The following is a 27,662-nucleotide window of genomic DNA, read 5'->3' on the forward strand; positions in this document are numbered from 1 at the left end:
CGGGCCCTAATTAATGCTATATGGTCAATGCAGCAAGCATTATGATACAAACTAAGATGAGACTGAACACCATTAACAGTTTAGAACATTTTATTAGTCATACAAATAGTCAAACAAATAATTACTGTACAATGCAAAACACATTTATACTATACACAGGGGTGAAAATTAACTTTTTGGCTCACGTTGAGTCACCTGCCAAGGGGACTGTAGATGAAAAAATCTACCGGCAAAGTAATTTTTTTTTTCAGATAGCCTTCCCAAATCTAGTCGCCAATTGAACATTTTACCTTCATTTGGCCGGTGGCTGGTGTTAATTTTCAGCCCTGACTATACATATTTACAAGAATGAGATGTACATACAGTCTGTCACATTACGCATAGCCAGGAAAAAAAAAAGTATGTACAATGTCTGGCTTGCAACCCATTATCTGACAATTGCATCTACAAAAGTTCTAAAAACAAAAATGAAACAAAGTGCGCATCCTGTGGCAGGCAGACAGGGAACAGACCGTTGTATCCCACGAAAAAAAAAAAAAAAAAGGGTAAAATTATTAACAAAAAAGGCATCCATCCAGACGGGCTGGGAAGGGAGGTCTGGGGAGACGGGCTGGGCTGGAGGTCACCCTCATCTGAATGGAGGGTCTGGGCCGGAGAGGTCATCCTCATTTGAATACTCGGCTGTGGTCAGACGGGCTGTGGTCAGACGGGCTGTGGTCAGACGGGCTGCGGTCAGACAGACAGTCGTTAACGAGCACCAAACCAATGTGCATCTTAATATGCCAAGAAACTAGTTCTTGTGAAATGGCAATTTGAAATGCCGCTATGAAACAACATTTTGTCATTTTGAAGTGACCTTTCCTCAGAATCCAGACCGTAGAACCAGACAAATCTACGGGATGAAATCAGACAGGAGAAGAGGATGCAGGGAGGATGCAGAGAAGATAAGACAGGAGGATAGGAGAGGAGACAGCTTGAAATGGTTTGACTCACCTTTGTTTGTGTGTGTGTGTGTGTCCAGACTAGAGGAAGTCTAACAGAACAGTGAAATATATTTATTTTGGAACCAGGGAAAAATAAGGTTTTGATAACTCCCCCTAGTAAGCCATCCCGTTATTCCCGTGCATTTCAATGTTGTACACTATGAAGCTCCTGGTTGCTTACGTTTTTGGAATTTCCAATAACCAGTGGCCAATGTCTTTGAAAGTACCGTAATAGATGAAAGTAGGTCTAATTGCTCATTCAGTCATTGTGCCATGACTCAGCTGGGTGTGATCAGGTCTGCTGTTGCTTGCCTTTTTCATCCTCTGTTGCTCTAACTAGGATGAGACATGCACAGGGTTTCCTACATGAAGTGTTTAGATTGGAAAGCTAGAGACAAGATGAGAAAATTGAGGCAGGAATTGGATTGTGGTGTAGTCAGGAGATACACGCTGTGCTCCTCTAATGCTATCTCGGAGTTTCAGAAAACCTCTTTCCCTTGTGCTGTTGTGATTAGAGCGGTGAGCAGGAACGGCCAGCAGCACTTTATAACAGGAGGCGTCTCCAGCATGTCCAATGGGAGTCCCGAATGCTTGCGGAGGGGTGTAGTGTTTTATTTGGGTAATGTATTCAGTAATGTCTGCGACGCTGGAGGCATTGACCTTTGCTCATAGCTCAGGTCTCATCAGTAGTCCAGGGACACTATGCTGGACAGAACCACAGGTGAGAGAGAGAGAGAGAGAGGGTGTTGCAGTAGCCCTGCAGTACTGAGCAGGCAACATCGCCCGCTTCTGTAGTTGGACACTGTTCCAATGCTCTTCTCTGACCCAGGAACACAATAGCACCTTCTCACTCACTTTACCTGGCTCACTTGTCCTTAACGGTAGGTTATTGTAAGAATATTTCCGAAGAATAAGAAATATGACGTGTGTGTGTGTGTGTGTGTGCGCGTGCGTGCATGCTTGTGTGTCATGTGAGCTGGATATGATGAAGTGTTCCCTAGCATGGGGTTAGTTGCAGCCAGTTTGCCTTTTGGGACACTTGCTGTGTGACACTGGAAGAAGGACTGGAACCCCCCCCCACCACACACACACACACACACACACACACAGAACCCAGCAGAGAGACGGAGGCCAGCTCACTGTGGTAGAGGACAAACCTCTCCATGGTTGGTTAGACTGATCACCACAGGGACTGGCTCCCACCGTTTTCCCTTAGGCCCATAGCCCCACTTCAGAAATAGGTCTACGGGACAAACCAATGGGGCCTGATGTGCCACAGAGCACTAGAGGAGAACACGATGAAGGAACAGCTCATCAACAGCAGCAGCATATCAACTGACCACCCGGAAATCCCTGCAACATTCCTTCACTGTGTTTAAACACACAGTGTCTTGGTGCTGCGTGTCTTGGGGCATATCTCATTCATGAGAAGTTATGGTTCTGTTCATTCAAAGAAACAAAGTTGTTCTCAGGAATGTCACAGTGTTTATTTTCCAGATAGAATCGAACAATATGCTTCCCATACAGTATAGCACACATTTCTGACTTTAGACAGATAGGGAGTCTGTGATTAATAACTTCCATGTAAGAAGAGGACAGGGGGATAAGTGGTAGGGGCATGGATGTACCTTCCTCCCTGAACACTATAACAGACTTTTGGGGGGCTGTGGCTCCTAGACTTTGGAACGCGCTCCCACAGGATCTGAGAGCTGCTGCGTCTGTGGACAGTTTTAAAGGGCAGCTAAAGACACACTTATACAGACAAGCCTTCGAGTGCTAGGCCGTCTCTGTCTGACGCACTCTCTCCTTTCGGCTTGCCTGTTTTCTCCCTGGCACTGACTGCTTTTATGTCACTATGTTTATGTGTACTCTTTTTCTTTAATGTATTCAGTGCACTTGTATGTATCTGATTGGACACTGATGTTTTTAATGTTCCTACTGTAAAGCACTCTGTGCACTCGTGCTACGAAGGGTGCTATATAAATAAAATTGTACTTACTTACTTACTTACTTACTATAAAGTGTCATATTAGGTTCCATAATTGACGATAAGTGTTGCATTTTTCCAGGATTAGAAATAAAGGATCTGTTTCTCTTGCAGATACAGGAGATATACGGTTGAAGAAAAAAAAGCTTATCCTTCTTTGATATTTTTACCATTTCAAGTGCACCCTGTGCTGTTAGAGATGTCACTTATACTAATATTCACATAGCTGTACTAATGTTCCATGCTATTCATAACCAAGGGCATGCTGGAATATCTCACATGTGCAGTCCCTGTAATGTAAACAGGGAACATTGTAATGTCAGCAAATGTCTAGCAAATACATGTACAGTATTCATGTCCAGGATTATCAAAATGTAGGCAGGAGGATGGAGGCTGTGGACATTGTATTCTATGTGCTCCTCCTTCATACTGTACAACCTGTCTAATCTCCAACCTGTCTAATCTAACCTGTCTAATTGAATCTGATCTATAATCTGTCTAATCTGCCCTTTCCTTTCCCCACTCCCATGCTCTCAGTGGCTGCGACAAAAAACAAAGTGAAAGGTGAGTTATGCCTTCTGTTTCCATGCTGCATGATGGACACAGTTCCTAATAGACAAGGTCCAGACCAGGCCCCCAGGATTAGAAATCTAAAGTGAAGCCCTATAGGACCGCGCCATCTTTGAAAAAAACGCATCATTGATACCTTTGACATGCGCAATCAGTGGTATCAATGACACGTTGTTGTGGTCCACGAACTCTGTTCACAACAACGCATGTGAGCCCCCCGAGCTCGGCGGGTTAGCCGCGAACTTCATGCCGCAACGAGAGATCCCGTCTCTGGGTGGACAGCTGTTCAACTCGCCTGGGACCAGGTCCCCTGGAGCTATTTCGCCTGGCTGCCCATCGCGTTGTTGTGAACAGAATGAATACCACCTACTAGCAAACAAAACATGTTCAGTCACAATTATACTGTTATAATTTATGCCTGGATAAAAAAATATGTTTTCCAACGGATATATTTGACGAAAGTAGATTAATAAGCAAGCCGCTTTTCATTGCTAACTCAGAGCGGGGAGAGCCATGAACGCGCGTTTGCATTTCACATGAACGCAATCTGTTCGTGGACTACAAGAATGCGTCATTGATACCTTTGACTGCGCATGTCAAAGATGTCAAGATGGCGCGGTCATAAAGGGCTTCACTTTTTCGAGCAGTCAGTGAATGGAGTTACCCTATCCAGTTCTATTAATACATCCATGGTCCAGACCCTCGGTCTCCTCCCAGCCCCAAACTTACACGGGGATGCTGAATTAAATCAGCTAAAGGGAACTACAAGTATGAGGACTCTCTTTCCTTCATGCTATGTGTTTTGGTCCAGCGCCTGACTTGAAGGTTTGTTTTTGTGACTGTTTGTATCTCCCCCCAGGCCAGATATCATTACAGTCCTGTACACTGGCTGGCAAAAGACAAACCAGAGATGGCTGAGACCAGTGCTCCTTGGACGGCCTGTGTAGCGTGCTCTTAGTCTGTATCACAGGCTAGCAGTTTAAAATAATAATAATAATAATAATTTTTTATTTGCTTTGTTCATGGCAATTCATGAGCATATTTAAACAATTTCATGATCAGTTAACCCATGGCCGAAAAGCAGGAAGACTAAAAATAATTTAAATGTATTTATAAAAATGGTCGGTCAGTTACAGATACTTAACATATCAATACTTTAAAATAAAAATACTAATAATAATATCCAAAAATCATACATAATATAATACAGGACACCTATGCCATGCCTGAGCTCTTTATATAGATTAATTATTATTTCTACATTTGTAGAAATACTTTATTATTATTTCTACATTTGTACCACCCTTTAGTTCATTCTGTAGTGAGTTCTATCATTTGACTTTCCATCAACTGAAGTGCATAGTTTGTGCATATTGGTGTTTAAAATGTAATTCACTTCTGTGGTCCTGAGGCTTTTTAACCTGTTCATAACTAATACCATCTGTAGCTCCACTTTCTCTTTAAGTTTCATTATTCCACACTCCAACGTGCCTGTGGTGTTCTGTGTCACATCAATCATCTCCGTGTCTGGCTCTGTCGCAGCAGACAGTCAGCCTGTTGAACGATGGTTCTCGATTGGCTATTATCATTCATTCCATCCCACCTGATGCCCTCACGCTACTCTAAAGGAAATCTATACTTATGGTAATTGAAAAAATGTTCTCTGTAGATCACAGGGGTCAAGCATGTGTCCTTTCAAGGCCTTGTTATTCAAAGCAGCTATCGGACTGAGAGCAGACCTGGAGCTGTGCTGATCACTATCAATATGAAGGGATTCCTTGTTGTGTGCCACCAGTTTATCGCCTTATTGACTCGTTTCTCCATAACATCTAAAGCATATCTACGCATGCAATATTTATATTAATAATAAACTGGTCCTGGTACAAAATAGAAATGAATGTACAGTAAACACTAATTTCATCCAACGTCTACCTCAGCCTCCTAATGTGCCCCCGCTAGTAAGACTGTCTCTCTGGGGTTGAGGAAATATAAATTTTATGTTTGAAATTTTAAATAAATAAAAGAGCTCTTTCATGAGTCCACATCACTCTGTAATATAATAGTTTTGCTTTTTTCTTAACTTTTTCATATAGTTTTAAATTTCAGTTTAGTTTTCATTCGTTTTTAAAGCAGGTTTGCTTGTTTAGTTTTTATTTTTGGAAAAAAGCTTAGTTTCAGTATTAGTTGCAGTTTTTATTTTTTTATTTTTTTTCTGTGCTAGTCTTGTGAGACCATCATAATCTCGCGAGCTCACTTTGTTTCACTCCATGTGAAACAAACCATCTGTCACCTGTCAGGTTACAGTCAGGTTACAGTAGTTGTGATATAATTAATCAATAAAACAATTCAAAACGAAGCATCATTCCCTCAATTCCGCCAAGCAAAATAGTTCCTCTTTTCCAAGCAACAGATGTGTTGGATGGAATGTTCAGTTGTTTTGAAAAAACACAATAGCTGCGTTTCCATTACACTTTTTGGCAAAATAAAAGCTATATTTCTAAAGTTTAGACAAAGTACAATTGCGACTTGCAGGTGTTTCCATTGAAAGGTGTTTTGCGCAAGAGCCCTAATTCTCGTAGTCTAGTCTCGCGATGCCACAGAATTCTATACTATACTTCTATATCGAAACTTCTGAAAAACCACCTCATGAGAGCGTAAAAATGTTTTATCGAAATTTAAGAGGTTTTTCGAAATTTAGGTATTTCCATTACCAATTTTTTATTGCGATATTTAGGTTTTGCACAATTCTAGATGTAATGGAAACGCGACTAATGATAGGCCTACAATGCATTGGATCAAATGGGAGGCACATTAATACTGAAAATGAAATGATATGCAGTCCCAGGTTTGTGTTACAAAGTATTTTAACACGGCTTCCAGCTCCAGTCTGGCAACCTTAGGACCCCAGCAACACATTATCGACATTCTGGACCAATGACTTCTTAGCTTTGACAATCACAGCCTGGTCATTTCTGCCAGGGAGGTCTACACACACACAAGTTGGGAGCCTCCATGAGCCTTGATCAATAAGTGGCCGAGAGGTTAAGGCTTTGTACAGTAGTAATGATTTTTCGTCCTGGGTTCGCATCCCAATTAAAATGATTTTTCCTAGAGAACGTTGGCTCTTCATTACAATGAGGAGTTTAGATATCAACAATGTCAATGTCACAATTGTTACAATGTCGGCTTTAGATATCAACTTTATTTGCTGTTTAAGCAACCAATATTATCTTATGTTTCTATGCATGTAGAACAAAATAATATCCGATTCATGAGAAAAAAATCAGAGAAACATTGACTGTATAAAGAAAAAATACATTTTCTTAACATACTACATACAGTATACAGTACAGTACTTCTGTGCAGGGGCACAGCAAAAAAAAAAGGAGGATATCATATCCACCCAAAATACTAGGCTTGTACTATATGAAATGAAAGAGACTAAAACTAAAAACATTTTCTCTAGAATTTTTATTTAGAAAACTTATTTTAATTTTAAAAAGTTATCGTTTTTTATACAGCCTAGTTTTTATTTTTATTTCAGTTAACTAAAATGTTTTTTTCACACCTAGTTTCAGTTTTTTACTTAGCTTTCGTTAACTATAATAACCTTGGTAGTATTTCATAATTAAGAACCCATTTTGCCCAAATTCTCCCAATCAGACAGAACAGTGGAGAGTACAGACAATAAGTTCTTAACTTGGCAGTCATGACTACATGAGTTATGAGAGCAAAAGCAACACCTGGTGCATTAGGAGGGATGCTGTCGCACACGCTGCCCCCTCTGCAGGATTCCGGTCCTAAGTAGAAACATTTCACTGTTCATCTGACCTGAAGATCATTTAAAACCTCTCTCCTGGGCTGCTAGACGCATTTTCACTGTGGACTAAGCACGGGGAGAGGATTCCGTTCTAATTTAAACAGATTTCTCTACTGTATGTTTGGGGGTTTACTGTACCTATCTAATTCCCCTGTACCTACAGTACCTAATCCCACTCAGTCGGAGAGTAGCCCACTTCACTAAAAATGATGTCAAATTGCTGCGATTAAAATGATAAAAAAATTTGATTAATGCTGTCAACTCTGCCGTATATTCTGTACTATTACTATATCTGCTAGGTGCTATATTATATGTGTTATATTTACCCACTATTCCCTTGTACTGTAACTTGGACTTGTAAAAATATGCTAGTATACAAACAGCACAGCACCATTTACATACTAACAATAATGTTACAGGTGAGTTTCTTACAGTTAATGGCCTTCATTTACCTATCATCCTTCATGATACCGTAGGTACATCACTCTATCAGTTAATGACATCCTTCATGATACTGTAGGTGCCAGACTATAGAGACGCATACCTGCCAATACAGGATGTATCCCTGTCTATCCACATCTAACTTTCAGGTTCAGATTTTTATTTCACCTATATCTTAGCAAGGGGGCCTAGCAATACTGTAAAAAAAACAAACATAATGTTATCTGTATCAAGCAATAATATACATGTTCACACTACAACACAGAACAACTTGATATAATAATAATCAAAAAGCTGTACAATACAATACTGTACATGTGTTGGATTTTTAAAACGTGCCCGGTGACCAGGTCACCTTTTTGTTATCTTATCTACTCATGTGTTGTCAAGACCAGGTGGCAGTAGAAAGCAGTCATACATCCAGTTAGCTTTGACAACTCCACTCTTCTGTTCGCAATGAAAGCAATGTACTGTACAAATATGTCAAGTATTGACAGTAAACATCAGGTTGGATAAACAGCTTTGATTTTCATTTCATATGAAAATGAAGTTATTATTCTGTAATGAATGGAGGCAAAGGTTATTTGTTTGACTACTTTCAGAGTTATTTGTTTTCCATTCTTGTTCCAGCCTGCAGTTTATTCTGCGGTGGTGCGCTTGACTGCTCCCTATCCATTCATCAAGGCACTGATTTCCATTAAGCAGTCAGCTGAAACTGAAAAGGCTTTTGGGGCGCTATTGCTCATTCTTCCACCAATAATTCTGGATTATCTTCAAACAGAGACGTTTCAAACGTATTCGGCCTCAAATTCTGTTTCACTGCCTATAAGGGGAGATATTAATTAGTCCTTCAAGATAGTACATCTTGATGCAGAAAAGCTCTAATGCACTTTTAATGGTGGTAAAATATGCTTTTTGTGACATGATTGGGAGTCATTGTTATGCCATTACTTCAACCTTACTAGACAGTATACTGTAGATATCCATGTTTTTATTTCCAAAGTAAGAGATAGCTCTTCTCCAGTAAAATGTGCAATTAATCATTCTAATAAACTCCTTATCAAGAGTCGTGAAGATTGAAATTTTGTTCATATTCTTATCTTCTATTTGGAAACCATAATAAATACTAGAATCATATTCCTGGCCTGTCATGCAGCCTGACCTGGGGGATATGGGGATGTGTGTGCTGTGCAACCATTTTAAACCATTTAACACTGGGTCTGTGTTTTGCATTGTTTGTTCGATCATTGTAACCATAACGATCAACCCAAACAGTGCAAAACACAGACCCAGTGATAAATGTTTTTTATTCTACCAGTGCACTCTTATTCTGGTCTCTGACTCCAGGGGCGGGGATCCTGGGGGGGTCAGGGGGGACATGTCCCCCCAATATTTGAGATCATTAAAATTGCCCCCCCACCCCAATATTTAGTTTGGGGCAGTGGCATTCAAATGACCATACAGCCGCGTAGGAAGATGTCCCCCCCCCAAAAAATAATCTTGCAACATTTCAATGTAAATGTCCCCCCCCCCCCCCCCCCCCCCAAAGTTGGATACAGATCCCCGCCACTGTCTGACTCAACAGGCCCAAAATAGTTACTTTATCAGCCATAGCAGACAAACAGTTAAAGGCAGTACACCTGAATACTGGAGCTAATCCCTGGACTCAGGGTGATACCGCGGCCTCTCTGCTTTCTGTGGAGTGGACACTTTGCAGGAGCACTTTAGAACCAGCTCTTAGGTCTTCCTCACTGTCATCAAAAAAGGCATTTTGAGAGGCGAAGGCACTTTCGTCGTGGGAATGGAAATAGCTTTGAGTTAGTGTCCAAGCAGGCTAGAAGAAACACACTTTTGATGCACTGTATTTCATTGATTAGGAATGATTATCAGATGCTATAATTTCACTTCTTGGTAGCTACTGCGGATATCTATACTATGCAGGTTCAAATGGCTCAAATGGAGTCATTGCATTTCCCCAACCCTTTTTTCCATTAAACCTGATTCTAGCTGTAAAAAGAATGGGCCTCATCCACCAATATCTTCTTAAGTTCCGTTCTTAAAATTCTTCCTAAGAGAGTTTATAAAGAAATCTCCCGTCTGATTCACGATGTGTGTTCGCACCTGCCTTCTCTTAAATGAATGCCATGGTTTCGCAAGTTGAAAGCGTGTGGCCACTCACCTGAATTAGCATAGGTAAACTCCCGCTAGCCCCATATAAGGACATGCAACTACAGGGTTGTGCGCAGATATCACCTCTGTGAATGACTACGAATTACTATGAGTAATTTGCCTTGGTGCATAAACATAGCAAGACAGAACAGTGCAAAATGTCGAAGTGATAGAATACAATATACAATAACCTACAGTCTGCAAAAATGTAGGCTCTTAAATAGCCTACACAGCTGTCAACGCGGCATGCTCAAACAAAAATCGAAAGACCGGACTCCACCTGTCATATTTAGGAGCGTCAGTAAAATGCATGGAATGATATTACCCTACTAAGAAGAAATGCCTCCTAAGAAATTCTTAACTTTGTTGGTGAATGAGGCCCATTGACTACAAATTCTAATGCAGTTCTTATTTTAGATTGTATTAACTACCTCTTTGACTGAGAAAGCCTATCGACTAGATCAGGGGGATAATTATAATACAAATCACAATGTCTCTAAAATAATTATGTAGTATTAAAAGTATAATTTGCTCAGAGTCCGGAGACAGTTGTGGCACGGTCCAGATCTGGACCGGAGTCTGGACTTTGAGAATGGATGGACTAGAGATGGTTCAGGTATTATTACCCTTTAAATTAAGCTATAGTTATGCCCTGTCTTTCCCGATTGTAGACCTAGCAAGGAAGGTCAAACGTGAGACCTTTGCCCATCCCAGCAGCCCCGGACCCCATGTGACCTGGAACTAATGAGGCAGACAGCTGCTCCCTCAGTGTCAGAGAGCCAGCCAATGTCACCTTTACTACGGTATGAGCCTCATTCACCGGGGACGCTAGCATGACTTTCTCACAGTGGCGAGCCAGACAAAACATGCATAATGAAGGATTATCTCATATCCAATAAACCCCCCTAACTTGCCCATACCCAAACAGAAACACCCAGAGAGAGACCCTTCCCAAGTGGAGAAAATCTGCCCAAGCAGAGACACCCTGTTGACCCTGTTGGAGACACCTCTTAAAGAGACCGTGTTAGAGATACCCAGTTAGTAGTCTCAAAGCCAGACCCATGAGAGTTATTTGGCTGATATGCTAACTATATTACTGCATGCTGCAGATCTCTCTATGGGTCTGGGACACTTCATGCAAAAATCTGGTGTTCAAATCCTGGCAGTTCATTGGTAGCAGTGGAATTCCAACGATACCACTTTCTCTCTGACTTTCGCGATCAGGCGTTTCCTACCCATCGATACGCCAGGCCCATCTAACCTGGGCTAGCGTTCATTTTGACCCGTCGGTATGCCCTCAGAACACCAGCTTGGGCGGCGAAGTGACTCCATTATGTAGTATGTGGAGCGCAGTGATTCAACGCGATATTTGAGTCTGGCAAGAGACTACCCTGTTAGAGACACGCTGTTAGAGACACCCTGTTAGAGAGACCTGTTAGAGACACCCTGTTAAAGAGACACCGCCCAAGAAGAGACACCCTTTTAGAGACACCCTGTTAGAGAGACCCTGTTTGAGACACCCAGTTAGAGACACCCTGTTAGAGACACCCTCTAAGAGAGACCTTATTAGAGAGACGCTGTTACAGATACCCTGATAGAGAGACCCTGTTAGAGACACCCTGTCAAAGCAGAGACACCCTGTTAAAGACATTTGAGTATTATGCCATTAAACTTAGGTGTTTAAACTCTGTAGTCGCTATATAAATAAAATGTTTGATTGATTGATTGATTGATTGAGACTCCCTGCCCAAATCTTGTTAACTACAGTAGCTAGCACATAGTTAAGTCTCATGTTAGCAGACCTACCTATTAACTACAGTAATAATAATAATAATAATAATAATAATAACTAGAAAGTAAATTTCCTGTAGAAAATGTGAGGTGGGTTAGCTGCCACAGCTGTATGTAACAGCTACTGCTAATACCTATAAATCATAAATTGTCGGCGAGCTGTTGACGGGGGGTGGGGGGGTGGGCTGAGAGATAGTTTTTTATTTAGGCCAGTTAGCATGCCAGTCCACCGGGAAAACTCCCGGTGCTCCCGATGGCCACCCTGCCCCTGGCTAATACTACTACGGACCGGGCAATCTCCATGCACCCACTGGCGAAAACCTTGTGTCTCTAGCCCACCCAGGGGCCGAGTTGAGGTCTGTGGCGTGGTGGTGAGACTCTGCCCCCTCAGGTCAGAGCCGATCAGGGACAGTGTACCCCTCTCTGGGTCACCTACCTGTCCCCACTGGTGAAAACCATGTGCCTCTATCCCACTCAGGGGCCAAGTTGTGGGGCACATGGTGTGGCATGATGGCAAGACTCCGCCCCCTCAGATCTCAGTGGGTTGCGGGCAGTGCAGTGACCTCTGGGCAATCTCCATGCACCCACAGGGGCTGACCGTGTGTCTCTAGCCCACTCAGGGGCTGAGTTGAGTATGTATCATGTAGTATGGACATTCGGACACGGCCTAACCCTCTCCGGGCCACCCACCTGCCTTCACCAGTGAAGTCGTGTGTCTCTAGCCCACTCACAGGCTGAGTTGTGTGGTCTGTGGCATGATGATACTGTACCACAGTAGTCATAAAAGTGTGCCTGTACCTTTAAGACAGCCAGCTTGTGTCCCCAAATTCAAATCCTAACTGACACTCTAAACATCCCATCATTTGCTTCAATGGGAGTGCATGCTGGCTTCAGACAGCTCTCTCTCAAAAAGTATAAATGGTACAGCTTAGATATTGACACCGCAGGAATCCTGGGAACATGCATAATATGTCCTTGTTGCTTAGAAACTAGGCATGGTGAGTTAGAAAAGGGGTATGAATTCAAAATTGGCAGCAGAAAAGTTAGAGTGGAGAGCCATTCATTTCAATGGCGAGCATAGTTGTTGAACAAATCATCATACCATTTATCCGTATAGATTTATAGATGTATCTGTATAAAAACGACCTCAAATCATCACTATTAATTTTGTAAAGTCTCACCCTGAAAATGTTGCTTGGCGATTGTGTGAGCATTCCATTCATTTATGTCTATGACTGTAACCATTACTGTACATTCGGGGGCATTAATAGATACCCTCTCAGAGGATTCCAAACTGCAGCGCTATCGTCAAAATTAGCAACCCATTTTCAAACCGACATAATGCTGAGATTATGTCAGTTGTTTAGAGGACATTTTGAGCTACAAGGTATGCTACATTGTTATCACCAAACGTCTGGTTTTATTACATTTACATTTTTAGGGGAAAAAATGTGATGTTGCCTCAGAGTTGGCATCCCCAGGAGGAACAGCAGCTTAGTCTTGTCCAGGTTGAGCTTGAGGTGGTGTGTCCCCATCCACTCTTAGATGTCCCCCAAGCACCCAGCTATGCGTGCCTCCACTTGTGTGTCAGAAGGGGGAAATGACTGGACGAGCTGGGCAGGGCCGGCCCTAGGATTCTGGTGGCCCTAAGCAAGATTTTTTTTGGTGGCCCCCCAAAACACACATACACATAATGTAACAATATGTAAATATATATATATATATATATATATATACCCTGGAGTTGGGTGTCATCGGCATAGCAGTGATAGGAAAAGCCATGCAAGTGAATGACAGGACCCAGAGATGAAGTGTAGAGGGAAAAAAATTTAAGGACCCAGGACAGATCCTTGTGGAACCCCCGTAGTCAGACTACATGGTTCCCGACATTGTCTGGCCCGTCAGGTAGGATGCGTGCAGAGCCAGTGAGTGAGGTTGGAGAGGAGGATCTGGTAAACATGCAGTACAGACATGTTACCTATGTAGTAAGCCACTTTATGTTACTGTAGCTGTCCCAGTAATCCATTTTAGGATATATATATATATATATATATATATATATATATATATATATATATAACAAAACACAGAATAAAGTTAGCAGTTAACAGCCTACTAGAAAATATTAAGTAAACTAGGTATACTGTAACAGCCAAACAGAAGTAAGAAACAAAATGCAGAGAGCAAAGAGGGAGGGTGGGGGTGATGACTTGATTGGAGACAACTGGTGATACACATTGGGATGGAACTGGACATGAGGAAAACAGGGGGCCTCTCCAGGAACCATGGGGACCTCAGGAGGACCTCAACCTGGAACGGGGGGGGGGAACATTTTCTCCGGGACCTGGGTATAGTACAGTACAAGACAGAGAGACATTAGGGAGGAGAGAGGGAGACAGTTAGTAGCAGCACTGGGGCTCTACAGGGATCAGGGGGATGTCAGGGGGACCTCTACCGGACACAGGGTGGCTTGCAGGAAACAGGCGGATGTCCACAGGATCTGGTTAGAGTACAAGAGGGAGAGGCACTAGGGAGGAGAGAGGCAGAGTAGCATGCAGAACAACATTTAACAACACACACCTTAATATACACACAATGCACCGTAGGATATACACAACATCATGCAATACACTAAACATGTTAGCAGCAAGCCGTGGGAAAATTAAAACCAATCAACAAGCCTATTTATGTACAGTATCTGTCTATGTACTCTACTCTATGCAGCCGGCTTGTGAATCGGGCTCTGCAGCAGCGGTAGTGAGATATTTCAGGCCTGTATAGGCCTGTATATGTAGCTGACTATGCTACTCTATGCTGGGAATATAAAAGTAGGGAACATAAAAGCAGTAGCTAGCACATCACTCTGGTCCTCCCTTCTGTCTCACTCAAGGAGGACATGCTCCTCTAGGGTACGGTTGGCTGCTCCTGTGGGTTAGTGTTAGGCTGTGTTTCGTTTTTAGAGCCTTTTTTGTGTTCCCTCTGCCAAAGTCCAATAAAACCGGTAGGGGGAAAAAATGCCTCTGGATACAATTAGGGGCGCTTCACAACGATAATCTTCACAAATGTGGAATAAGAAGGTGGAAGAACCCAGCGAGGCTGTCTGATTAGACCTCGTTTGGAGGCTGTTGGTGTTCTCTGTTGGGAGTGCCTGTGTCTGGGTAGACTAGATAACCACTTGGATTGAAGGTCCACAGTATCTGGGATTATGTGTCAATTTTACCACCCAGCTGCAGTTGTGGACTCCTCGGCAGAACAAGACTACCTCTAATTAGGCCATGCTACCAATTAGGATGCCCGAGTAACGCTCAGAGTTGTAAAACCCAACACTCTGACTCGAGCTCTTGCCACAGGCATTACATTCACTGCTTGAACACAGACTTGTGCTGATGATGATTAAGCGTGTGTTTTGTCTCATGATGGGGTGATAAAGCTGGTTAAAGTTGTCATTGAGAAGCTCCTTTCAGGAATAGTGAAAGGGTTCTCAGAAACATCCCCTGTATTTTGGGAGTGTTTGTGAGAGTATGGAAAGGCCAAGATGAGCATCGTCTGGCCCTCTGTCAGAAAGCAACCTCCTGGGTATCCTGACTCGATGACTGCACCTACACCAGTGTTCCCTTCTGTTTCAGGCAGCCAGGGGCAGTTCCCCATCACCCAGAATGTGACAGTGGTGGAGGGGGGTTCAACCAACATGACCTGCCGTGTGGATTACAACGATAACACCTCCCTCCAGTGGTCAAATCCGGCACAACAAACCCTATTCTTTGGAGACAAGAAAGGTGAGTCAGATTTGGGGTCACTCAAAATGGCTGTGAAGATGATGAGAAAAAATTATAGCGATGAACTACACTGGTCTATTTCCTTTTTTATTATGATTATGATGAGCCTGTGAGTGTAATTTCATTTTGTTTGAGTAGAAAGTTAACATACTGTAGGCAGTTTTCTACATTTCAGGCTAGGAGTGTTTCTCTTTTGGGCTGTTGTGATAACAGTGTACACAATGTAATTGGATTATGAAGTGATTTGGTTTAATTAGCCTCTGAACTGCCCTTCATCTCAGTGCAGGGTGGATGTGGTCCTGGCTGAGAACACTGATGTACATTTATTCATGCTGAATAAGGGCGAGGGGCCAAGGTCCATTATAGCGGCCATTCACTAGTCGCATCCAATTTACAGGTGACAGGTGAAAGTCTCTGGAGTTTATATTAATTTAGAAATGGGGTGAAAATCAGTGACACTGCAGAGAGGTCCTGCAGGTATTGGAGGTGTTAATTTCATATAGGGCAAACTTTCCAGCAGCATTATCCAATTCATGTAGGCCTACTGTATAACTGCTAATACAATCATTGCTCCAGTAATTGAATATGAACTTTCTTTTGAATAACAATGGAAAGGAAGCTAGACATTTGAATGAGACAGGAGAATGAAGCTTGCATTCTGCTTGGGAGGAATGAGCTTCCTCACATGTGGTTAACTAAAGAGTAATGAAGTCTAAGGTATTTCATCAGATGGAATTACTACAGATTAGAATTGAATGAGAGTTAATTGAATCTGAATTGACCTTGAGAGAAACTACTTTACATTGTTGTTGATGAGCTTGAACTGAGTTAGCGGACCCAAACCATGATTTTAATTAGTTGTTTTTGACACAGTCTAATTAGTTTGACATGATTATCTTGAAGTAGGGGTACAGATGAATCTCAAGAGAGGGAATAAATGGTTGTGGATGGGGAATACATACAAGGGCACTAAATCTGACAGAGTACTAGGAAATAGAAATGTCTTGAATGTCCAAAAGGTTCCCTAAAATATCTCTTGAAAAAATAGCAAAACATGTATCTTATTTGGTATACAGCACCTGGGGGCAGTTTTACTGTAAATGTGACCTACCACCTTAGCACAATTGTTAATTACAACAATGGCAAATACTGAAAGCCTTCTATCTTCTCTTCTCTTCTCTTCTCTTCTCTTCTCTTCTCTTCTCTTCTCTTCTCTTCTCTTCTCTTCTCTTCTCTTCTCTTCTCTTCTCTTCTCTTCTCTTCTCTTCCCCTCCTCTCCTCTCCTCTCCTCTCCTCTCCTCTCCTCTCCTCTCCTCTCCTCTCCTCTCCTCTCCTCTCCTCTCCTCTCCTCTCCTCTCCTCTCCTCTCCTCTCCTCTCACGTGCCTATTCATATTCAAGCCTCCAACACATCCAGTCATTGTGTCTGTGTAAATCAATAGTGGTGATGATATGAGCTGATACAAGGTGTGGGGGGTATGGAAAACACAATTGCACGCATGCTGCTAGGCCCTGCCAGGCGTGACACAATCCTGGGCGATGCAGATGACAAAATAAATGTGCTTTGCTGCAGAGGTTGGCCAGGGCTGACTGAGAACGCTTCCCCCTTCATCTTCTCTTAAACAGCCAGACGAAAAGCTTGATTGGCACTGCTAATACAATGCCTGTGAGGCCATGAGAGATGGACGGCGTGAAACAACACAGGTTCACACTATGAACACGACAGGATGCCTGGCAGATACGCTTCTGTGGCTGTGCCAAGTCAGAAGTTAATTGCTTGGCAGAGAGTTATTCCTCCCTTGGTCCCAGTTGAAGCGTCAGCCTGGACCATTTTTATTTATTTATTTAACTACTCCTCTTTTGATGAGTAACCCTCAATAATAATCTTGCTAGTTAACGGACATAAGGGGGAGCAAAAACTGGCCCCAATTCATGTTTATGTTACTCCTACGTCCTTGCCTACATGAAAAAGATAGTTGGAGGCCAGAACATGCAGAGCATCATACGGCATCACCCTGCTGTTGTTGATCTCCTTGTCTGAGTCTCTCTCTCCTGTATCCTCCCTGCAAGTTTACAGCCCCCCTGGGAGGAAATGACAGCATGGCCATGTGTCCCTATTTGATTTACATCCAAGTGTTCACAGTCTAGTGTTTCAACTCTTTTTCTCCCTTTCCCAAACCTGTTTGTCATTCTGCACATGACATTTCAAAACACTTTACAGTCTGATCTTGTCTTGTAATGTTTGACTCGGAATACGGACTGAACCCTGAGATAAAGGTGGTAAAAAATACACCTGCACTGACAAGAAGAATAGTGAGATTCATCAAGAGCATAGTGAGATTCATCAAGAGCATGACGAGATCCAATGAGAATGGATCTTCTCATTTTGACCTCCCTGTTCAATCTGAAGTAAAAAATAGTGTTTATAAAAAGTGTAGCTATGCTTGCAGAGTAAAGGGGCATGTGTAGCTATGCTTGGAGTTAGATGTGAAATAGTAAATAGGGGAAATAGTAATCCCTTAAATTGATTAAATCCCTTAAATTGCTATGAGGACATTGAGGAAAACATGTCGAAAAGGTCAACAATCATAGGCCTATCATATCAGTTTTATTTAATAGCTACTGGGGAAGTAAGATGAAATATGACAAAATGCAACAGATGTAGGTTTTGGGGATAAGCCTTGTCATTACAGTAGTTTATTACTGCCCAATCAGTGGCAACGGATTTTAATCCTGTCCCAATCAGATTCAATCCAGACTACGAGAAACAACAACAACCTAGCAACCGCTCCGCCAAAGACTATTGTGATTGGTTTATAGAAATACAGTGATTTTTTCCCGCCTATCCCTGAATGGTAATGAGTCCAGCCAGACCTTTCTCCAGCACTGGCAGCATAAACGAGGTGTAGAGAGCTATGCAAGACTACAGACAAGGAGAACAGGGATTTGTAATGACGAATTTCAAAGACACTTCCAAAGACCACATTCGTACTATACTTGAACTATAATAACTATAATGTTGGTACTATACTTGAACTATAATAACTATAATGTTGGTACTGTACTATACTTGAACTATAGTAGTATAGCGGCGGTATAGCTCAGGAGGTAGGCGGTATAGCGGGTCGTTCAGTGATCGTAGGGTCGGTGGTTCGAATCCTGGCTCCTCCTGACTACCTGTCGAAGCGTCCTTGGGCAAGACACTGAACCCCAAATTGCTCCCAATGAGCAGGCAAGCGCCTTGCATGGCAGCTACCGCCATTGGTGTGTGAATGGCCAGTGTAACTGGATGAGGAGCGTGTTACAAATGCAGTACCTATACCTATACTGTACCTATAATAACTATAACATTAGCTCTATGCTTCCTTTTTTTACTAGGCTTTTTCAACCAACATGTGGGCTGCAAGCTGCTCATATATTGTTTTCTAATAATGTCCTCTTTATGTAATATCTTGACTTTATTTAATCTTTTTCTAAGATATTAGCCTTTCAATGTTCAAACAAAGATAATCAAGGACATGATGTCTTGTCCTGTTTGACTGTGCAGGATAGCTGACGGGCTGAAACTAGAGCCTTGCCATCAACATAGGGAGTCTGGTCCATGCAGACCTAACATCTGATGGATGTGACCTGTCATTTCCATGGACTGCTCTGTGACAGGTAGTCAAAGACAAGGATGGAGCAGAGGGGAGATGAATGAACACAGAGAGATGTTTTTTTGCCATGTGCCTTCCCTGTACCGACTAACACACAGGAAGGAGAGGCTGTCTATCCACTGCTCCCGGATCTGATGGCAGCTCAAAGGACCATACCGGTCTAAAGTAAAACTCACGCTAAAAGATATTTGCATTTGCATTTTCAAGTTTTACTTACATTTCAAAAGTTGAACGTGATGGCTTCAAAATATATTTTTAAATTGTTCCCTTGTGCTGACAAACTCGCCCCGGTTAGTTTCAAATAATTTTCAGTAGTTATTATTTTCGTTTTTACCCTCTTTGCACAGCCTACGCCAACGGTCTGTCTTCTTCCTGTTTACATGGCAGCCGTTGCTAGGAGCGCTGGGTAGAGAATCTAGTAATGTGTTATACGTTGGGTGAGTAGTAGGAAATCAAATCCTATTTAGACCGTTATGGTCCTTTAACATATCATTGGTGAGTGTCAACAGGAAGTGAAAGTGTTGGTCTCTTCCTATGCCGTAAAAGGCTCAGTCCAACCTTGTGGAGCTCTGTCTGCTTGTCGGAATCCCAAAGCTGATCCATGTGGGTTGGACTGAACACAGGCCTCATCTCCTATCATGCCAACGCTTTCCCTGGCACACTCCCCCTCATCCATAATGTATTACTGAGTCCTGGCAGATTGTTGCCACCTCAGAGGGTTAGAGGTATAGAGGCTTCAGACTGCTCTATGGGCGGGGGCTAGCAGGCCGCCATACAGATTCCATGCTCTATTTCTCTATCTCTCACACGCACACACGCACTCTCCCTTGATCTATCTGCCCCCTCTTTCTCTCTATCTTTCTCCCTTCCTTTATCTATCTATCGTCCCCTCCTCTCTCTCTGTCTATCTCTCTCTCCAGCCCATAGTGGCAGGTCCAATCGGCTAATTACACTACCTATTACTAGGCCAGATATGTTGTCAAAAAGGGATGATAGCACACTATAGGATCCCTGTTCCCCTACAGAGCACAACTACCTTAATCTAGCCGGCACAACCCCATTGCTGAGAGAACAGTGAGAGAGATGTGCCAACAAGGTGATGACTTCTGGCGTTCATGACTCCTCAGCATCCACCAGTCCATCATCGTTGTCGGCCAGCCCAGTCTCTCTCTCTCTCTCTCTCTCTCTCTCTCTCTCTCTATCTCTCGGCCCAGTCAGGATATGGGTTAAAACCAGTTCATTCTGAAAGATCAGTAGTAATCCTTTTGGCTTGCTGCTCAGCCAAACTCCCCACATGCTTGGGCGTCTGTTTCTGTCTCTTCCTCCTCCTCGGTCACTTGGTGTTGTGACCTTTCTACACAGACCAGACACACCTCCCTCAACTGCTCCACCCAGGGGCCGGCCGGTGTAACTACTGATCCACTGATACACATACGTACATATACAATATGGGATTTTAAAAAATATCCTTGGATTGGATGCACGTGGCGATTACAGCTTCAAGGCGTCTTGGGAAAGAAGCTACAAGCTTGGCTTGTTTCTGGAGATTTTTGCCCATTCTTCTTGGCATATCCCTGCATGCTCCATCAGGTTGGATGGGGAGCGTTGGTATTTTCAGCCATTTTCAGCTCTTTCCACAGATGTTCAATTGGATTCAGGTCTGATGGCTGGGTCTAGGAGGAGTCTTGTTGGTTCCAAACGTATTCCTTAATTGGAGTCTACCACAGGTAGAGCAAGACGTTGACCCCCAAAATCACTCACGTGCGGCACGGTGGCGCACTGACTAGCAAAACAGCTCATCAACAATACATGAGAATTAGCACTTAGCGCTGAAACAGCCTGACTACAGTACTACTAGTAATTTGTTATAGTAAAAAATAATACTTAGCCAACTCTAGAGGCATCAGTATACTTATTATATATATATAACTACTATTATTATGTAGTTATGTATACATAACTTATTATTATTATGTATACTTACTTATTATGTATACATAACTACTATTACAGGCAACGCTATACTAACCACCATTACAGGCAATACTACTGTGTTTCGCTGCAGCTTGGCAAGTCCCGCGAGAGGATTCCGCAGAGCCCGTTCACCGTAGACACCGTCTCTACCATTGAACGGAGATTAGCTAGGCTTGTTCAAGGGGGTGTCTTGTGTCTGTGGTGGGTTATACAGCTGTGAAGAAATCAATCTGGTCATGTGTCTTCTGGAGTATTATCCCTCTAATATGCTGGCTAATTAATTATTATTACTAAAAGGAACAAATGAGACTGGAGTTATCCAGTATCTATTCCACTGTATTATTAGCTTCTCTCTGTGCTGCTGTGAAACCGTAAGTCATAGTGTCCCTGTCCTTGGAGAATGATGGTGAGTGTCCTAGTGGTTAATGAGTGTCGTAGTGGTTGATGAGTGTCCTAGTGGTTGATGAAATAGACACAGTCGCAGTCTCTTCTTATAATGTGTAGTTATCTTGTATGCCCAAGGTAAATAATGATGAACTGCAATTTAATATCCATGCTCTTGCGCGCCCCCCCTCCCCAGTTTCACAAGTCACAAATTAAATCCAGCATTACATTGATTAACTGTATTCAGATTCACTACTTGCACCTCATCTACTTCCTATCTTCCAAATGTTTATGGTCCATAATTCATGACATTAAATAGGTCACAAAGCAAAATTGGTCTTAATTGGCTTGTAGTAATCAAAATGCTGTTAGGCTCTAAATGAATGCTCGGATGTGAGGGCGTTAAAACATTCATTAGGTCAGGAGATGGAGGTATAATTACCACACAATGCAATTACAGCACTGAGTACCTCTTAAAGCACATTCACACCATCACATTTCAAGGTGAATGTGTGGCAACTGCTTGCAATAGACACTGGTCCTGGTTAAGCCTTATTAATAGCGTTTTTAATACTTCTGAATTGCATTTCTCCCTGTCGCCTGAAATAAGGATAGAAATCAACTGGAACCACAATGGCCGCCATGCAATCACTGTGCAATGGCCACAATCCTTCACTATGAAAAATGGTGCAATGCAGAGCAATGCAATGCTCATTAGTGAAAAGTTGAGGAGGTGCTACCAAGTTTGCCAGCAGGCGAGAAGACAGTCTGGGATTGATTGAGAGGTGATATCCAAAGGTTACTATGGTCACAGTGGCTTGTGGCTTTCTCCTACGAACCTGTCATTTTACAGCTGTGAAAGGTTTTTTACTTGGATATCCAAAGGTTGAAAAATAATTCAATTCAATAATGTAATTACAGTACTAATCTGTCTAGATCAATGCAGTAGGTAGTCCAGGGCAGAGTGGGTACGGGCTGTGGGTGTGGATCATTTGATGCCTTCATCCTTTATTTCTGACTTGACTTTTAAGAGTTTTGCCCATAGAAAGAGAAAGAAGAGTCCTCCAGTTCCCTGCTGAACGTAAAGCCGTGATTCAGGCAGTGCCCCGACCCGATTAAATCTATTTCCCCACCCGGGCTATTAGATTGACCACTGTACGTTAGTTTGTACGTACGTGTGTGTGTATATTAGTCCATCACACATGTTGGGGTCTCAGTAAAAGTCTTAGTCTATTCTACTGCGGAGTCTGTCTACTTTCTAAATCCACAGAGCTTCGAGCTTGAGGTGAGGAACTGTTTTCATATATATTGTGCTCATTATTATTACTATTACTATCATCATATTGTGCTCATTCTAAATATTAGGATTCTCATAGGTTAGTACGGTTGAGTTCCATTGTGGGTACAATTATCATTAGTTATGATACAATCATCATTAGTTACGGTACAATTATTAGTTATAGTCATTATATTTCACAACATAGATCAGATGATTCTTATTTAAGTAGTTCGAGCATGCATAGATCATAGATAGAAGTATGGCTAGGTCATATACTGTATTGTATGTTTTCAAGCTGTGAAAAGCCATGCGTGGGGTAGGGAGTCTGTGGGATTTTGTTACAGGCGGCAATTTAGCTGTTGCGGAACCTCTCCTTCACGGTCCTGATGCTCAGCCATCCTTCTCACTCGCCTCACTTCCTCCCCGTTGATGATGATGGGGGCCTTTTCCACCTCTCCTGCACTCCACAATCATAGGTTGCAATTGGGATACCCAACTGAATGGGAGTGAATGGTGTGGTTTATTCGCAGTGCCTATAATGAGATGACATCAACTAAAAAATTCTGTGTTATTGTTTTGTGTGGGAAAAAGAGTTGTAGTGTGCACATCCAACCTATATTTTAGGCCAGGTGCTGGATAAAAAAGCACGATATATGAAAAAGAGGATATCCACGCACTGGATTAGAGCTCCCTATATTTTATTGAATGAGCAGCGTTTCGATCACGCAGGGTCTTCGGCTTCTGTTTTGCCTGAAGAAGACCCTGCCTGGTCGATATGTTGCTCATTCAATAAAGTATAGGGAGCTCTAATCCAGTGTGCGGATATCCTCTTTTTAATATATTGTTTTGTCCGGGTTCTGTGGGCCGAGATTAATCTATTGATATCCTTCTTGACATTTGCTCAATGTCCCTTTTAGATTGCTGAATAGAGTGGGATAAGCCCCCAACTGAATGGGAGTAGATATAGTCATTATACTTCACAACATACAGTAGATCAGATACTGTAGCTATAGACTAACTAGAAAGGGTTCTCAGAGAGCACAGACCTCCGCCCATGAATGCATGTCGTAGCTCTGTGCCTGAGAGCAGGACATGTTTGGTATTGCTGCATTCGTTACAGTAGGTGGAGAGATTTACGCCAGTCCAAACCCTGTCTCTGTGACCTTCCCACGTTAAGATATGGACGTTTCAGTCCCCCCCAATTAACAATGAATGGGGGGAATTTTTCGCTCCGGAGCCTAAGTCCAAAAAATGAATGGAGGTGAATGTGCGGTTGTATTTGCGTGGCTCTGTGGCGCCCCCCGTTGGCTCGCAGAGCGGGGCAGTTCCGTGCCCTCCGGGCTCTCCTCTCGCACACCCCAGTCCCCGTACCAGACCAGATTTCTCCGATTGTCGGGAAGGGTGAATCGGGGATAAATCGGCCCAAAAATCCTGTAGTGGGAGCCTGGCATTTGAGGGTAATCGTTATTTCAGCAAACTATTATTATTATTTATTTTTTTAAATATTTTTTTAAGGGTGCTGAGATTAAAAAAGCACCTGTGAAAAGAGCAAAATCTCCAGTGGCTGTTCAACTGTCTCCTCTTCTCATTTACTCTCTCCCCATCCTTCCCTCAAGCCCGGAAAACCAGTTAATTGAAGTAGCATCTGCTCAGCGGGATCTCTCTGGGAGTGCAGGCCCGAACAATGGCCTCCTGGAACAAGGCCCTTCCCTGCTCTTAATTGCAGCCACATGTGTGGTTGGAAAGAGCCCCCCGCCTGCACCAGTGGGATGGAGTGCAGCCAGAATGGCTCACACAGCCATTGATCAGGCAGGCACAGCCGGTAGCTACACACTGACCCGCTGGCTGGGTTGAGCAGGGGTTCCCCCTGGAGGGCTGTGCTGATGTGGGCAGGGGGGCTGGGGGGGTGTCCAATAGAATATCCAATTGAGGTGTGCTTTGCTTTGACATTATACACCAAGTACCATAGGTCCCTAAGATCCTCTGGCGCTGAACTTTTAATGGTTCCTGGAGCCAGGACCAAGAGACACGTGGAGGCAGAATACAGTTTTTACACTCCCAGCCTCTGGAATACCCTGCCAGAATACCTGAGGATAGAAAAGGGAAGCGAGATCTTGAGACATACCTTTTTAATCTTGCTTTCATCATGTACTTTTACCTATAGTAATTTATTTTTTTTATATTTTTTACACATACTCACTTTAATTTTTTTTACTATCTTTCTATTATCTTACTTTCTATTCTCTTTTACCATCAATTATTTGTTGTGTTTTATTCTCTTATTTTTGTCTACTATTTTAACTGTTTAAATTTTTTCTATACAGCACTGTGTGCAATTGTTTGTATGAACAGTGCTATATAAATAAAGTTGACTTTGACTTTGGAGATTAGCAGGGAAGCATAGGGAAGCGCTTTATACATACTGTTAATAAGTGCATAATAAAGGATTTATTAACCTTAATAATGCATTGTCTCGCTTTCGATCCACTACTGCAAAATTGCATAATAAGTGCATAATTAACTGCTAATAAATGCATAATAAGTGCATAATAACAGTCTATAAACAGTTAACAAACTTCTTATAAGTGCTTATAAATGTCTTATAATCTAACAATAAACGTGTTTATTATGCTATTATTAAACATGAATATAGTCTTATTAACACATAATAATGTCTTATAAGCATTTTATAAGGTCCTTATTACCTATTAATTAACACTTATTACGGATGGTTACTATAAAGCGCTTCCAAGCAGGGTCATATTATTCTGCTACTCAGATGCGTATAGAGTCAGGGTAGTGTTGTCATCCACTCTGCCTCTGTTCTAGTACAGCCTTTAGAGAGGAGCCACACTAGCTCACTTGTGTTAGTAACACACAGCGGCAGAGGCATTGACCAGAGGGGGCTTCACAACAGCTCTCCAACAGGCAAGAAGTCCTGTTACCCTTACAGAACCATGGCTGGGCTACTGATAAGAGCTTTTCTGTTTATTCTTTTCTGCTGACTATAGTCCTGTCTATCTTGACTGTTCTTAAGCTATTCCCATCTCTGGGACACATATGGTCAAGAATCTAGGAATAGAGAGCAGACCAGGTGCAAACAGTAAAGGCCAACTAAGGAACTAATGCACACAATGGATAAGGGTGTAAGACTGAACTATGTATAGAATCACCCACATCATGACTATAAAGCTAGCACAAACTCAATGTTATTTTGTCTGATCACACCGGGGATCTTGTACGCTGTTGTACTCAATAAATCTGATTGAGTCTGATCTACAGTTCTGCTCCGGCGTACTCCTTCTCCTCAGCCATTGAATCTTCAATACCAAACCTCCATCATACAGTATATCAGCTACTGAGACTGACACAAAGCCATGAAGCCCAGATCAACGAGTCACGAGGACGACAGCAGAGCACCCCTCTCCTGACGTGGTCTGCTGTGCAGGGGAATCAATCAATCAATCAATCAATCAATCAATCAATAAATCAAAGCTTTATTTGTATAGCGCATTTCATACCCAGAGGCAACACAATGCGCTTTACAGAGAACAAGGGAGGTGGGCATACGACCCACCTCTACATATTCCAGAGGGAAGCAATAAACCAGTATCACCCGGGGGCCAGAAAAGTGAGCTGTAAACATTCTTCCCTGACCCCTCTCAACAAGGCGATGGAGCAAGCTCCTGGAGTTTTTGTGGGAATGTGGGGGACACAAGGCAAACGTGAGCCAGCATGGATGGGGCTGGCTTGCAGGGGTGGGACTGGGGCGTCGAGCCTCGACCGAGGCTGGGTGCTGGGGTAACTGATTTGAGGCAGCCTTGGTAGGCCTCCATCAGAGGAGACGGACAACACATTACGCTGTCACGCCACAAGGCTGCAGCACACAAGGTCAGGGTGCAGATTTATGCCGCCTCCTAAGCAGAATGAACAGCGCTGGGACCATCCATGGCTGGGAGAAATGAACCTTTTCATCACATTGATTTCCTAAAGCACCGGGAAAAGAGCTTTGTCAGCCATTGGCATTAGGGACTGATTGTGACAGATCTGTGGGAAGCTCTTGGCTTCGGTCTGCCGAGGAAGGATCCCGGCCTCCTCCGCTGGCAGGCTGAGTAATAAGTAACACTTGTCTTTGGGTTATTCAAACCTTTTTACACCTCATGCCATCAATATGACAATGGTCCATCCATGGCTCCCACAAACCTGGATCACACACAGAACCCCCTTCTTGTAATAATGCTTTATTTTGTGAGTAACTTAGACTAGCAATGTGTAGGTCTGATAGTTAATACCACACTACATACTGGATCACAGTGATACTGTAGTAGCAGTAAATCAGTACAATATCTTGTTTTTATTGTGGATAAATGTTTGTGCTGTATTATTGCAAAAATAATCTAAGAGATACATGGTCCAAATAACAAGAGTTACATCTGAAAAGAGTTCATGAATATAAATTCAGCTATTTAGTCACAGTTTTGGTACTTAGCCAAAAGACCCGTTCAGTACACCTCGACCAAACACCAGCATCCCCAGAGCCAGAGAGCTTATCAGCATCTGGGTGGTTCATGAAATCGGGGGAGAAAAGCACAAAGCTCTCCTCTGCCTCCCCCTTTCCCGAGAGATAGAGGGATATGGGCCAGGGGAAGTGTGTCATCTTGTCCAAAGCTTTGATCCTCCTGTGCAGTGTGTTGCTTAGCTAAGACCACATTTCCTTGCCTCTGCATCCATCCTCAAAGGCTTGTTCTCTGCTAGAGCCTCTGGGCATTGTGCAACTGTGTAACATTCTGGGATGCTGCACTACAAAGAACATCCAGGAAGCTTTTTTTTCTAG

The 27,662-nt window shown here is 42.7% G+C and overlaps 1 protein-coding gene across 1 annotated transcript in view; it reads left to right on the forward strand.

The window, feature by feature from the left end:
• Positions 1 to 3,509: 3,509 nt before the first annotated feature.
• cadm2b (cell adhesion molecule 2b) overlaps positions 3,510 to 27,662 on the forward strand; it is a gene marked incomplete at its 3' end in the record, with an annotated part of 53,484 nt that continues 29,331 nt past the window's right edge. Inside the window, exons 1-2 of the mRNA XM_084448771.1 lie at positions 3,510 to 3,534; positions 15,388 to 15,537. Coding sequence (XP_084304897.1) covers positions 15,450 to 15,537 — 88 coding nt within the window. The 5' untranslated portion in view covers positions 3,510 to 3,534; positions 15,388 to 15,449. The remainder of the gene's footprint in view (positions 3,535 to 15,387; positions 15,538 to 27,662) is intronic.

The sequence above is a fragment of the Borostomias antarcticus genome, assembly GCF_949987555.1.
Source record: "Borostomias antarcticus genome assembly, chromosome: 1".
NCBI lineage: Eukaryota > Metazoa > Chordata > Actinopteri > Stomiiformes > Stomiidae > Borostomias > Borostomias antarcticus.